The 15,348-nt window shown below is 35.6% G+C and overlaps 1 protein-coding gene across 1 annotated transcript in view; it reads right to left on the bottom strand.

Moving 5' to 3' along the window:
* Positions 1–412: 412 nt before the first annotated feature.
* Positions 413–15,348, bottom strand: part of WDR17 (WD repeat domain 17) — a gene marked incomplete at both ends in the record, with an annotated part of 48,624 nt that continues 33,688 nt past the window's right edge. The window contains 13 exons of the mRNA XM_082314960.1: positions 413–532; positions 2,241–2,424; positions 2,611–2,706; positions 5,159–5,260; positions 6,143–6,245; positions 6,334–6,475; positions 7,188–7,299; positions 8,267–8,287; positions 10,758–10,897; positions 12,051–12,150; positions 13,067–13,158; positions 14,660–14,792; positions 15,181–15,245. Of these exons, the coding sequence (XP_082171086.1) occupies positions 413–532; positions 2,241–2,424; positions 2,611–2,706; positions 5,159–5,260; positions 6,143–6,245; positions 6,334–6,475; positions 7,188–7,299; positions 8,267–8,287; positions 10,758–10,897; positions 12,051–12,150; positions 13,067–13,158; positions 14,660–14,792; positions 15,181–15,245 (1,410 nt within the window). The remainder of the gene's footprint in view (positions 533–2,240; positions 2,425–2,610; positions 2,707–5,158; positions 5,261–6,142; positions 6,246–6,333; positions 6,476–7,187; positions 7,300–8,266; positions 8,288–10,757; positions 10,898–12,050; positions 12,151–13,066; positions 13,159–14,659; positions 14,793–15,180; positions 15,246–15,348) is intronic.

Genomic DNA, 15,348 nt, shown 5'->3' with positions numbered 1-15,348 from the left:
ATGTATTTGAAAGTGTGTTTATGGATTTCACAGTTTGTTATCTATATTTTGATAATGTGCAGATAGTTGCTTACTTCCCTTACAAGGCATCTGTTTACACAGAGTTGACTGAAATATGTCTGTATTGTCTGATAACACTATTCTTATTTAAGAAAAAGACATGGCTGTCTATGAAGTTAGGACTTTTTTTTTTTTTCTTTGGATTCTCAAATAACTTTTTCTTTGGATTATCAACAAACATTTGTATAGAAATCCATTTCTTGTTCTCATTTTACAATTTTCAAAGTCCAAGTAATTGCCCTTCAGAAGGAGTCAACTGCCATCTTTCTGTCCTTTGACAGTCAAGGTTAAATCAGTATTAACCCCCAGAGTGTTATTTTAAGCACTACAAAGTACAGAGGAAAACACCTCATCAGAATGGGTTAAGTCGTATTCCTGTTCCTAGTGGTGAAAAAGGGTTCACTTTGGCCCACATCAAAGCATCATTCAGTGAAACAGCAGATTTTCCATCTTCAAGGAAGAACACTGGACCCTGCACAGCAAAAATGTTTGGGGAGGGAAAGAAAAAGAAAGTACACATGTATTGTGTAAGGGCAACCACAACAGAAAGCACATTTTGTTTTAACTGAGGAGAACATGAAAACCTGATTTACATCTATCATCTATGTCCATGCAAAAACTGTACCCCACCAACTAAAAGCTTTGATAATAGTTACACATTATAAATCGAGTGAACTTGTTATGTTCCAAAATCTGGAGACCCAACATTTCATAATCTTTAACTTTTTAGTTTGATTTTTAATATTTGTGGTATTTTATATATGTTTGTCAATTATTCCAGAGTTAAATTTAGCCTGAATTTGAAACTGAGGTAACAAGTTTTTTTCCTTCAGAATACTGTACATATTTCATTGTGTCTGTCATTATCTGTGCTGATCTATGTGTTTCTCCATCTACAAAAAAACCACTATAATGCCTCCATGAATTGTTCGAAAACATGGAGTCTACATGCAGTCTACAGAATAATTTCAAATGTTCACTATGAAAAGGACGAAATACTAATTTATCTGATGGAATAAAAGCTATTTGCTAATTTCTTCATTTGACAAAATATGATCTCAAAGCTGCAATTCAGTTTAAGTGCCTTCTTAAAGACTTAGGCTCTCCAAACTTGCTACTTAAGACTTGCAAACCCATGCAGTTAGGCTACTATGCCTTAGCATTAACTAAGTGATTTGTGAGCTGATCTGCATGCCTAAAGTAATGACTCCTCATGTTTGCTAATCCAGAAATAAAGATATTGCAGATGACAAGCTGGTGACACCATATTTGCTCTTCTTTTTGAATGGATTATAACAACGGCAGCTTTAAGTGGCTGTTAGCAAAAGTTGAGAGTATAGCCATAGCCAGAGACCACTGGTCTGATGTGGAAGTGTTGGCAGCAAGTTTTTTTTTTTTTTTTTTTTAGACTTGATGGTGTGCAGTTGTGAATTTTGTTTACCTCAAAAATCCTACTAGCATTTTGCAATCTCCAATTTCTGATGCAAAACTATCCCTCTTTATCCCTGAACAACCCTGTTACTCTTTGGGCTGGCATCTTGCACTGGACAGAGGAAACAGACTCAACCTCATGTAAGAGAGTAAATTCATGCTGAGGCACTTGAGAATAGTGTTTTCAGGCTCTGTCAATTTTCCCTTTATGGAAATAACAACATACCAAAGAGGTGTTAGAAGGACTAGTATGTTTTGATCATAAAGCTCTATGTGAGTGATGAATAAATACATCTGAATATTTAGTCTCCTAATATCTGGCTTTAATTAATCATGACTTACAAGTTTTATAGTATGCATTTCCATAATGATAAATACTAACAACAGATTAATGTTAGTATGTAGTTGAAGATAAACAATTTCCTGGGTTTTATTCAAGCTGTGGTGAGGTAGTAGGCAATAAGTCACATGCAATTTAGACACAACATCTGGCAAAGGAAATCTGTCTTTCCCATGGAAATTAAGAAGTTTTCGATTGGGAAACTGGGCAATTACTTGATTGGACAATTCGTTATATAGCCTTTCTTATATGGCAGATGTCAGCACTTATCCTCTTTATCTTCTGCTACTGTGACAACAGGGAAAACGTTTTTCTCCTAAATGATGGGAGCAACCTTAGATTTATGGGAACCTCACAACTAGTCAATGCTATCACCGAGCAAGAACACCTCAGCTCTCTGAAACCATACCTGTATCCTTAGCCCTGTCAAACAAGAGATGTGAACATCTGAATGACTAGGAAGATTTGATCCAGTGACATAGTCTGGCCCAACCATTCCTTTCAGAGGCTCCTCTTGTATTCGTGATACGAGTATTGAATACACTGTTCTCTGTGATTCAGATGGCGGGGTGCATGGCAATTCATCAGTAGGCCTATGAACAAAAAGACACTTATTTTTCAACTATACATCTTAATTTTTGTTGGAAATTAAGAGCCATAAAGTACTAATGTTTTACATTCATATTCAGATTTTACAAAGGAAATAAATACTGTATTTACAACTAAACATTTAAATATTAATAGTCTTATTCATGGTAGTTTTATATTTGTCCACCTACTTGTTTAATTGAGTACAAGCTCTCCATGCATCTAGTTCCTCAGAAAGCTGTTCAATTTTCAAAGGTACAGATACTTCCCGTCTTTTTAAAAGCTGACTGAAAAGGAATGCAAATAATTAAAGTCCAAATTAATTCTAACAATGAATATTTTCTTAAAAGATAAACAAGATAGTAGTAATATAAAAATATTTTTGATTGGATATGGAAATAAGTTGATCCTTCATGATAATCACTATATTAAACCTTAGAAATATTAAATTACTAGATATAAAAGTATACCTTTTCATTTAAGTTTGATTTTAATTATCCCTATTTACACCTTCTTATTTAATCTTTCCTGTCTTTAATTAGCTCCTTTTTTTTTTTTCTTTGAGGCTGTTCTATATTTTAAGGCTATATGCATTCTTATTTTTTAATAATGACAACTTTACTAAAATTAAGGGCCCTTTTTGCCTATATATAGTGGATATGATAAAAATACAGTTAGAGTAACACGGTTCAATACATGCTCTGGGACAGCCTTGTTTCACCTGATTACTTGTGGAAAACAGTTTCAAAATTCTTGCAGTGGATGCATTTTTTATTTATCAAAATATAATACAAGGGACAGTCATTACCTGACCTAATTCAGCAAACTTCCATTTGTGCTGGGATACTTTAAAAATGTCCAGCTTAAGCATTAAAGTGTCCAGTTTAAGATGGGCTGGAATCTAAAAAAAATCTATGAATGCTGAAAATATTGGGCAATCTGAGAAAAAAAAAAAATTAGAACACTATTGTTCTGTGCTTCTTTAAATCCCAGGAAAATGTAAAGCTTGACAGCCAAAGTACCATAAACTGAGTTGGCTTCTTACTAGTCTATTAATTTCCATATCAGAATAGCCCTTCTGTAAGAGCTTATATTTCATCTTCTTGTTTTCCATACATAAGTGTGGTGGCTCAGTAAAAAATAAATAAAACAAAAGCCCCGTCCTTTTCCCTTTTCCCTAGCCTCTCACCAAGTTTCAGAGATGAGGATGGCTAAGAGGAAAGGGGCGCTGTCGAGACACCTAATGTAGAGGAGTGGAAGAAAAGGGGCAAACACACAGATCTAAGACATGTTAAATTTATGTTGTTTCATTATCCTTGGTAGGCAACTCTGATAAAATATCAGGAGGTGTAGGAAAGCTCACAATTCTGGTAAGGTGTGAAAGGAGTGGACAACATATATGTAACATTTATTCTTGATGAAGAGGTAAATGAGCTGAAATTGTTAGCAAAGCCACAGTGGTCAGTCAGAGCAGCTAGTGGAGCAGTCACAGCTAGAACAATGCCAATCCAGCTTGCGCTATGAAATCAGTGACATCTTGGAGCTGGCCTTGCTACCCAGCAAGTCAGGTAACAAAACCAAAGGGATTTGACAGTCCCAAATTGTGAGGGAGAAGTGGAAATTAGTCAGCTGGATAGCAGTATTGTTACCAAACCAGACAGGAAGACTAAACAGTCGTGGTTATACTCTGAGGAAGGAATGCTAGAGTACTGTATGTAGGCCTATTTTATTTACCAGGTAAGATCTTTAAGATCAATAAGATCTTTATCTTATTGATCTTAATATTTCTCCTTTGAAGTCCAAGTTGGTCGGTTCAAGTCCAAGTGGGACAAGTCAGGTCAGGTCAAGTGTCCCAAGTGAAATCAAGTGGGTCAGGTCGAGTAGGGTCAAGTGGGTTGAGCCAAGCTGGACTGGGCTGGGTCAAGCCCAGTCTGGTCAAGTTAAGTGGGCTGGATCAAGTCAAGCCAAGTCTGGTCAAGTCAAGCCAAGTCCAGTCACATCACATGGGCCAAGTTGGGTCACGTGAAGTGAGTGAGGTCAAGTCAATTGGGTCAGGCTGAGCTGGTTCAAGTCGGTCAAGTCTAGTCAGGTGGGCCTGGCCAGGTGACTGGTTGGGGTTGAGCTGGAATAAGTGGGCAGGACCAGGAGAGGTCAGATCAAGTGAGCCAGGTCAAGTGTATTAATGCCTGGGAATATTAGCTCACTGAGTAACAGAAGATCAAGCCAGGTTTCCTGGTGGGAATCAAGCTAGTGCCCAGTTACAAACTGTAAATTCAAAGCTTGTCCTTGTTGCTACTGAGCAAGTCTTGACACATGGTCCACACAGATACAAAATTAGAACTGTTACTATCAACATATAATCATGCATGGAGGTAATGCTAAATACTCATCTACTTCTAAAAATTGTTTTTCTTACAGAACTAAGAGTTTGACTGAAATCCTGGATTCACAACTTGTTGCATTACCTCAAAAACTCCTACATGTGTAATGCATAAAGAAAGTAAAGAAGGTTCTATATGCAGGCATGGATATACCTTTATAACTTTATAACAGAACTGGGAACTCAGGGTTTGGGGTTTTTGGGTTTTTTTTTTTTTTTTTGGTTTTTCTTTTCTGTGTGTGTGGTGTGTTTTTTTTTTTTTTTTTCCCACTGGGAGGCAGGGGGGAAGTGGGGACAATGTATGGCATGCATGATAACAGTGACTGGGATTTCTGTATTGCTGAAAACCATAATATTACCTTGTATACTCATAAAGTGCAGGTACAATGCTATTGTACTGTCTTCTGATAGCAAGTAAAGCACCAATGTAACCACACAAAATCAGCAGCTCATTCCGAAATCTATAAATGGATAAGTATTAATCATGAACAATAACATGCATTTGCAAAAACATTAAACAAACTCATATTCAAATTATAATTTTAAAACCTAATTTATCCATCTATCTTTTGTGGAGAACATATGTTTGCTGATTATGCTTACTTTCTATGTGATGTAATTGTTGAAACAGATTCCATCTGCTTTACATTGATCTCAATTATTAAATATTAAATAGCATGTATAACACATAGTTATTAAGCACAATCATTTAAAGTTACAAAAACAATTTCACTCAGACCTCTCAATGTGATAAAACTCTAAATGTAAACAAAATTGCCCCACATATTAGCGTGGACTTAAGTTTCACCAAGTTTTCCCACAGGCCACAGATAAGAGTTAAGCTTTTTGCTCCTTTTAGTTCTTCACACATACACCTGTGCAGGCACCCAGGCCTAGCTTCAACCACCTGTCATGAAGGTGAACCACAGCCATCCAACTATTTTAGAGTTAATTCTGAGAGTGACAGCTCAAATTTCCTTAACACTTTGACATAAACCCCATATTATGTGTGGTACTACTGCTCTGTTTCTTCAAGAAACTGAAACCAGAGCTGATCAAAGTGAGAGTCTTCAAATAAGACCAACATTGATTCACCCATTGTAAATGCCCCATAGAGAAAGAAGCAGTAAAATATCTTTTTTCTTCTTGCTAAACCTTGAAAATTTAGGAAAATTCCACATTCTATTCTCCAGATTGGGAACTAGCCTGCTTGTTGCAATTTTTTTGTACCCCTCTTCTGGTAAACAAAAAATGATACTAACAGTCTGCACCTATATTTTTTTAATTCCAAAAGTTTCCTTTAATGAAACTTCCCCTTTAATAAGTAAGGAAAATATACTCACTCACTACATTTATGCAACACTAATCGTTCAGTGCGTATGTAACTTAGAAGATCAAGATATGGACAGACTGAATCTAAAGTCCAATCTGAGCCACAAAGTTGTTCTGTTGAAAAACAGAAACAAAAACATCTCAAGAGGCAAGCTACACAAATGACTTATGCTTTAAAAGGTTTCTTCATCCAAGTACCTACCTTTCACATACTGAATGCCAATAGGAAGGGCCTTTTCAGGTTCTGTGCTTAACAGATAGTACTTTATAGTTTCGAATACATCCCCATCTGCCTGAATTGTCTCTGCCAATCGCATACATTCTTCTACATCAGGAAGATTACACTGGAAAACAAAGGTTTTGCCAAATAATTCTTGTAATGTTCAAACAATTCTCCAAGATGCAGAGAAATACTGAAGAAGCACATAACAATAAGATCAAACTCTCTGAAAGAAGAGTCATTGTTTGAAGGACATACCTGCATATAACGCGCATTAAGAAAGCCATCTAGATCAGAGAACAACACAGGAGGAGAAGGTTCTGTAACTTTAGTTTAAGCAGTATCAGTTTCCATTGCTAACGTTTTTGTGAACTTTTTACTACTGCTTAATAGATGTGCAGTCTGAGTTGAACGTTAAGGGAGTTAGTGAAGCAGACCCTTCTGCTGCTGAAGAGGAAAGGGGGATTTCAGGAAATTACAGACGTAAGATGCAAAACAATTCAGGATAGTACAGAAAGCTGATCTGCCAAGACAGGATTAGGCTGCACTTCAGCGATGAGGAGGTTATAAATCACACTGACAGGTAATTCTGAAGATCATAAGCTACTTCAGGAAGTAACCTGTGTCATGGAAAGGCTACACACAGAGTAGAATTAAAGTTGTTCTTGTGCAATACTGAAAATAAAGTCAAATGAAGACTAAAAGAGCAAAAAAGGATATGTAACATATAAGACTTAGTGACAAGTTCATCCTACAGATTTATTCGGCCTTAAATTTTCTGAAATTAGTAAACAAATCAATACATAACCTCTTGTTCGCATTCTTTTTCATTGTACCTTTTCATGCAGGTCATTTATTTCTGCTACGCATCCAGGATAAAAAGCACATAGTTTTACTAACTGCAGTTTATTATCAGGAATCATCATAAGAAGATCAGCTGCTAAATCCCTGCACAAACAAAAGATGACATGTTGTTACTCTTGATGGTTTGTAATAGGAGGAAACTCTGTTTCTCTTTTACGTTCCTTTTATAAAGAAGAGTTTATTGAAAAAAAAATACTATTTCCAGAGAAGAGCAGAAGCAACCTCAGTCTCTATTTTGGTGCAATAAATGAGGCTTAATCTATTCATCTTTTTTGGGAAGTGTTAATTTTCTGTTGCTTTAGTTGGTTGAATTAAACAGCTGTACAATCCTCAAGCATCAGAACCACCTCAAAGTGAGATGGAAGAATATGTGAGCCGGGATGGGAAGGGAGAGTAGAACCTATCCAATTTGAAAGAAGGAAAGATGCTAATGTGACTCTGTGTCATGAAACCATCCTCAAACTTCCAGGCTTCTAGAGCTCCATGACATCAGCATAAAGCATCTCTCAGTCACCCAGAATGGCTAGTGCTTCTGTGACATTACAAAAGTGAGATTATACAAGGAAAGAATGTGATGCCTATTTTCATCCTTCTGAAAGGAAAATTGTGTTTCAGCAAACAGATATTTCTGAAATATTCCTAACTTTTTACCATTTGTTACCCCCTCCTTAACACAACAAGCAGCTGGAGGGAATACATGTAAATATTAATAAATTATTTTGAAACAACTATTCTACTGAGCTTTTAATAACTGAATATTCTGGTTGTTCTGTGACTATTCATGCAGACATCATTTCTCTTGTGACCCACAAGACCGACTTGCCCCTGTGTAAGGCAAAAACTCCTACTGAGTTCCCCTGGAATTTTCAGAATGCGGTCCTTGGCTTGAAAATGTTCAAGTAAGCTACTGTCCAATATTTACAACTGCTTTCTGTCCCTCTTTCAAGTATTGATCAAATTAAAAAATTAGAACACTTAGTTTAAGCTTATTTTTAGCATTAGTAAAGTCACACGCTTTTCAAATCTCTCTTTCTATAAGCAAGCAAAATACCTGTATCCAAGTGATGGAAAGCTAAAAGGAAGACATTGAAACAGTAATGAACAAAACTTTGTTTTGTATTCTTATTTTACAGAGGAAAAAATTTAATAGAAAATAATTAAACTACAACAGCAAATCTAAGGGTCAGGTTAACTGACTTTGTTTAACAACAAAAAAATATCTTTCCAATGCCTTTTGACAAACTACAGAAGCTAATGCCAAAAGGTCTTTGGAAAAATCTGTATACTATTACCATGCTATAGCCAATTTTCTGAGATACCGAAAGGCTCTTTGAGAATATAGTGTATTTCATAATTTCTTAAACTATTTTCAAGGTCAGTTACTCACATGTACTCATCTTCATAGGCAATTTAAAGATTTTTTTTTTTTAAAGTTATTAGAAATCGCTCAGCCAAAAAAATGAAATCAAATGTTTATTTAAAAACAATCCTAAGAAGCCCTCATATAATTGCCTACAAATCATGTTACCTGGATGTTTTTTTAATAATCAAGCTTCAAACACTGTCAGCAAAAACAACAAAATCAGGCGGCTGAGTCTGCATATGCAGAATTCAGTATCTCAAGTAAAATACCACTAGCCTTCTGAATAGCAGAAGGTTGCTTTTAACGGTATTTAGATGCTAAACACAAATAAAAGGGAAATGGTGTTCACACATTTTCCCAAGGCTGTAGATTTGGAAGGATGGGGAAGGGCATGAACGTTCAGTTTTGATTTTTTTGTTTGGATTTTATATTTTAGGGCACTTCTAAGGGAAAAAAAAAAACAAACCAAACCAAACCTCAAAACAAAAAACAAAACCCACCAAAACCAACCAAAACCCAAAAAACATTCCACCAATAACTGATTTCATTACTAACCCATCAAGGTCCTTTTGGTATTCCTTGAGTTGTCTACAATTAAGTGTGTCTCTACAATGAAATGTTTCCAATTGATGGATATCCCTAAGCATAACAACCAGTAAAAACAAAAAAGGAGCCCTTCAAATATCAGAGGCCCTTGAACTCCAGCTTCCCTATACATGATCTTATACATGCAGTGGACCAAGGGGTACTGTGCTGTGCCAGTATCTCTTTATTAGAAAATACGAAGAGATTCAGGAATCTCTGATCTTTTCCTACAGAACAGACAAATATGCTGTAATGGCTGCAAACCAGAATCCAGGGTTGCAGGGTGTAGCTGTAATACGTGTTCAGTATAGCATATGAAACCCACTGACAAATCCAGGTGTATATTTGGGCAATATGCAGTACAGCAATTAAAAAGTTTTATCACATATACCCATGTAGACTTCAGTGTACACATACCATAAGTTTGCAGAAGTTTTATGTGTATACATGTAAATGCTGTACTATAAGTACTTGTTACAGCACTGAGATCACAACAACCTTTTGTTACGGAACTGGAAAAAAATATACACCATTTTTCTTAATTCCACATCCAGTGCTTCCTATCAGAGGTTACATAAAATTCACTCTCCACAACGAAGGCAGGGAGATCAGAGAAAGAGCTTCAGAGGCTTTAAAAGCTGCAAATGGAGTTGCCAAAACAACCCTGTTAGAACTGGTGCAATGCAGACATGCTAAATCCTTGCAAAACCAAAGCAGCAAGTCATCCATTTCTTATTTTCTCTCTTTCTACAATGCTTCATTGTCTCTGTAGAGAGGAGTTCCGCTATGTTTCTCTCAGGCTACCTCTAAGTGCTTAAGCAAATACCAACTGTAGCAGAAAAACTGATGCTTAATTGAAATATCTGTTTAAGCACACATGGCCTATGAAATGTTAATTCTGAAACCTGTACAGCTGCCAAATATACCTTAGGAAGATTTTCTGCTTTTCATTGGTAGACAAAAAACAGACCAAAACTGTATCTTTCAAAGTAAAACCACCACAAGGAAGAACAGAAAATTTAGCAGAGATAAAGTTTCCCCTAGATGCAACAGAGAAATGACCTACTCCTGCAGAATTAAATAGTAATCCTGTTTCATCCTTAAATCTTGTCAGCTGTCTTGTATTCCCAACACCAATATAAAATAATTCCTCAGCCCCTTAGGTTTTTGTATTTTTCAAGCAAGTACTTAAAAATCATTTCACAGATCTTACTTAAGCCTCTGTTCCTTTTGACTTTATAATTCAATTGTAGCCTTACTTTGTCTGAAGCATTTTTACTCAGTACAGACTAGGACTTACTATGCTACCTATTGCCCAAGTATCTAGGTTTTTTTCAGCGGGTTTCATACTCTTGTTTGACAATGACTCTTCTCTCATTTACAATGCATACATAATGTATTTTGAGATTAAAGCTGAACATTTGCATGCCCTGTGCTTCAAAGGTCTAATACAGCAATTCTTATTCAAGCAGCAATTCTTATTCTACCTACCCATGGTGGTTTGGTGTCTATAAAAAGTTTCAGAATGAAACACCATTATCATTTTGTCAGGGGGAAAAAAAAAAAAATCCTCTGTGGATTAAGAAATTCTTACCATGTTGTTACTGTCATACATTTTCTTGCTAGTAATTCTAGGGCATAATGTGTTGCTTGTGCTGCACTTTCTCCTAAGACAGTACCCACACTGATTGCCAACTCCAGTTCGTTTCCACGAATCAGGTTTGCCATCGCAAGCTTGCTCAATGAAAAAATTATATCATTAAGGGACACAAGCATTTTTGGGGATTCACCATGTTGAGCATATGACATTCATTTATGAGACTGTTTTTTACAGAAGGACAAAATATGCATTAAAGAAACTTTATATATAATTTGGGTCTCTTGAATAAGTAAATAATTGTGCACCACGTGTTAATCAGTTTTTAAATAACCAAATAGATTTCCTTTAGCAGAATCTTCCTTTATTCAACCAAAAGGATTGCACATCATACATAAAAAGCATGATAAAAATTCCTTCTAGTCTTAAGTAAGGATGTTAGCTTTCCGAGTACATATTTCCCCTCTTTTTTGACAAAAGGGGACACACAAAAAAAAACCCAAACAACCAGGAAGGACTCTCCTGTTCTTACCCTCCCTGGGCAACTGGAGATGCTGAAAGGCATAGCAGAATATTAAACAGTAAGAGACTACACAAGAACTCGTGACATGTCTGTTTTGAAATATAGGTATTAACTGATTATTGCTTTCTCTCTGAACAGCTTGTTAAGATGGACTTTTATTCATTTGGGGGGATAGAGGAGGAAGAACATCTTGGGTCAGCAACAACAAAATCCAGAGAGAATGAGGAAAAGAAACAAAATTTTGTTTGTAAAACTACAAACAAAATGACAATCTAATAAAATGTTTCCTACATGTCAGCCCTGGTTTTGTACTGAGGGGTAGAGGGTTTTTTCCTATTCACCATTTAGAATGCAAATTCTTCAAGGCAGAGATCGCATCTTTTGTAGCACAATGAAGTTCCAGTTCTGAATGGGTCTTTTGAGTCACAGTAAACAGTAATACTTATGTATACATGTAAGGTATGTAGGTACCTTATATTTTCTAATATAACAAGATACTGTATATATGAAAATACAATTAAATAGTAACATACTACTTTCTGTGCATGACAGGAATCTTGAATTTAATAGACTCAGGGGAGTTTTGCTACTAACTTCAATATTGTAAGGATCAAACTGTCTATATAAATATATACAAAGCAAATACCAAGTATAAGTAATACATTTTAGAATGTGGTACATACATTTTAAAAAACAGTTAACATCTGGAGATGTAAAAAGGAAGTCAATGCTGGCCTTTCCATAGTTAAAGAGAAAAAAATAATTACCTCTATATTTTCAACAGCCAGATGGCAACATGCTGCAAGCACTGCATGGCCATCCTGGAAATACCATTCTGCCAGTTCTTTACTGACCTTGTGCAGGAGCCTGCGAAAACAAAACATGAATTCTGCAAGGTCACTTAAAGGTTGGTGTTCTTTGGCTCTTTAATTTATGAACAAGTCATCACATTTCCTTCTGTACCCTAAAATTTCTATATTTGACTGACAGGTAACGACACCACTAGCTTTCAAAATGCAATCAGTTTGAGCTTCATCCACTACTTATGTTGGTGCATATTTAGGTGGGTCAGTTTCCCAAAATCTACATCAGTATGGAAATGTCTCTTCAGATTGACAGAAGAAAAAAAAAATCAAATACTTGGATATTAATTCTGTACCTGTGAACTCTGCATAAATCTCTAATTGTTCAAAAACTGCACATGTCAACGAAGTAACTACACAGCCTCCAAGCTGCTTTTGTTACTACACATATAACTTGATAATGTAATTTAGGTTTTTGAGCACTGTTCTAAACAAGGAGAGATGCATCGTTTCTTTTATGGGCACACACAATGAAAATATGACCATTAGTGTACATTGTCAGAAACTCCACTGATGATAAGCAGTGAAGCTTCAGGAGGAGGAGATGCATAAAACAGAGGTTCTCATAGATACTTATTAATGCTAAATCTTACTCTACTTACCAAAAGTTCTAAGTTAATATGCTACATATTTAAGTGCATAGGAACGCACCTTAAATATCAAGCAAATTAAAAGTATGTTTATAATTATAATACATACATATGAAAAATCCATTTGGTTCCAGAAGGAGGCACAATGGGGGAATTATTCAGTGTAGCATCAGTTAGTTAGTAACTGTCAACTAAGTACTAGAAGATGTAATATTTTGTTGTCTAATTCTACATTGCTGATGCCAAATTAAACCACTAAGGTTTATCTCCCCTGATGACTTCACATTCTGCACTAAAATGAGGCTTTAGATATAAACTAGAACAACTTACTCGTTATAATCATCTGTATTGTTTCCACCAGAATTTGAAGATCCACTTGCAGTGGAGAGCGGTGACATCTGTATATTTCCCTCACAAGCTGCCTAGAAGTGAATAAAAAAATGAATTAATTAATGCACCAATCAAACTGAACATGAAATGTGATTTTTCAACAACAACAAAAAATAATCTAAGATCTATAAAAATCCTTCTAAAGCCCAGTTATAACACAGGAAATGTTTAAACCAATGAACTTATTCATAGCTAAATTTTAGCCTAGTTTTATCCAGCCATACAAGAAATTCTACAGAAGCAAGAGACCTCTTCCTCCCTACGCATTTGTACAGGATTTTTCCAGCATTTGAATACACCTGAAATGGACAGTGAGGGCTACAACCTTGATTTTTACACCCCAAGGAGCAAGTGGCTGTGAGTAAAGGATGAACTCCATAGATACTTCTCAGTAGGCATAACAGCAGATCTGGAAAGGTTTATATAGTGGCACAAGCTGGCAATAAATTATTTCTAACATTAAACGAGAAGAGATCAGTTTGGCTCAAAAGAAAATTCTTTCATGTGCTTTAAGGTGTAGCTGGGATAACAACATTAATACTCAGGGCTCAGTTAAAAGGGAAAGAAACTCCTGGTATTTTATTGCTTAATATTATCTGATTAAACCTTTAAGACAAAGACTGTTCGATGACTTGTAATAAAAGCAACCCCTGAAATGTCTTTCTTACAAGAAAAATTAAGATTTTTCTAAAGCTTTAAGGTGCTTTAAGGTCCAAACATTAGAACTTGTTAAATTTAAGCATACCTTAAAAGTTCAATTCTGTGCACTATTCAGCTACTATGAGAAGAACAACAACATATAGACAGACAATTTCTAAAGGACAAATTCATATGCGTTATTAAAATTCTTATCTCTAAGGCAACAGAATGTTCAAGGACAGGTAGGCATGACAGAACGTACCAGGGACAAGTCCTGACAGTTTATTTAACAAATTATATTAAGCCTGCAGAAATTACTCAAAAAGAATAAAGGAATAGTGAGAAAGAGTGAAACAAAGTATCAGTCTTTCATGTTTTGTGCACCCTTTAACTTGTGTCTACATTAGGAAGCAGAAGGGACATACACACTTTTGGTAATCTCTTGTACTGTTTTTTGCATTAATTTAAAAGATTGATTTCCTATATTGATTACTACTGCAACTGAGCAGTTTCACCCAAAGATTCTATAGGAAGTAGTATAACCAAAACCTCAGTAGAAATGCAAGAGAAATCCTACATGTCTTAGATGTTAAGGGCAATACAGACTGCTGAAAATCAGGTTAATTTTCTACTTCAACCAAAAATGAATACATCAGTTTTCATGATGGGAATTTGATTGCAATTTAGAAGAATCAGGCTTAAAACTGGTAAGCATGAGATACCTTTTTATGATTTCTGCATAAAAACTGGTCAGTACAATACAAAAGTAAAGAGTAGGGTATCATTACGTAGCCATTTTGCAAAAGTGAACAGAGCTAGCCTTTTAAATATGCTAGTCCTCTTCAGTTAGAAACAAATAGCTAAATACATCTCCCACACTGCTGTTCATAATACCTGTGCAACAAGCAGAGCCTCTTTAAGCTGGCCTCTTGAAGTAAAGAAAGAAACTAGTTTCTTCACATCTCCGATAGCTATACAGTATGGGATGACATCATCATTTTCTTCCTGAATTAACTGATCAGCTCTCCTAATTAAACAAATGAATAAACAAACAAGAAAGATCTACATATATAATTGATCACTAAACTTATCTCTATGGTATAGGTGTTAGATGAAGCCATATAAAGTTCACTGAAACCCATCTGCCTTTCCAGACCTCAGAACACGTGCAAACGGTGGATACTGCACTGAAGTGTTTCCATTTAAATTTGCAATTTATGCTCAACGCTTTAACTTGATTCCTGTACACAAAATTGTTATTGAAATCCTCTACAGTTCCATCCCAACCCTTACTGAACAAAAAGTAACTGTAACAAAAGCCAAGTACAACTGATATTAATATCCATCCTTCCTACTTGTCTGTGTCCTTTTATGGACAGAAGCTAAAATTCAGCATCGTATTTTTATTAGCTTACCTTTGCATTAACTTCCTCCAATATTTCATTGATACACCAGGTGCAACTGAGAGAGCTTTGTCCCACTAGAAGAAAGTAGTAATACATTTAACCTAATCATTTTATTTTGAGAAACAGCTGTATTTTTCACTAGTTTCATGTTTCTTCCATTAAAAAATAAATTTGTCA

This window comes from Platalea leucorodia (assembly GCF_965183815.1).
Source record: "Platalea leucorodia genome assembly, chromosome: 6".
NCBI lineage: Eukaryota > Metazoa > Chordata > Aves > Pelecaniformes > Threskiornithidae > Platalea > Platalea leucorodia.
Note: the sequence above shows the minus strand (reverse complement) of the source record. Positions and strands in the feature narration are given on the sequence as shown.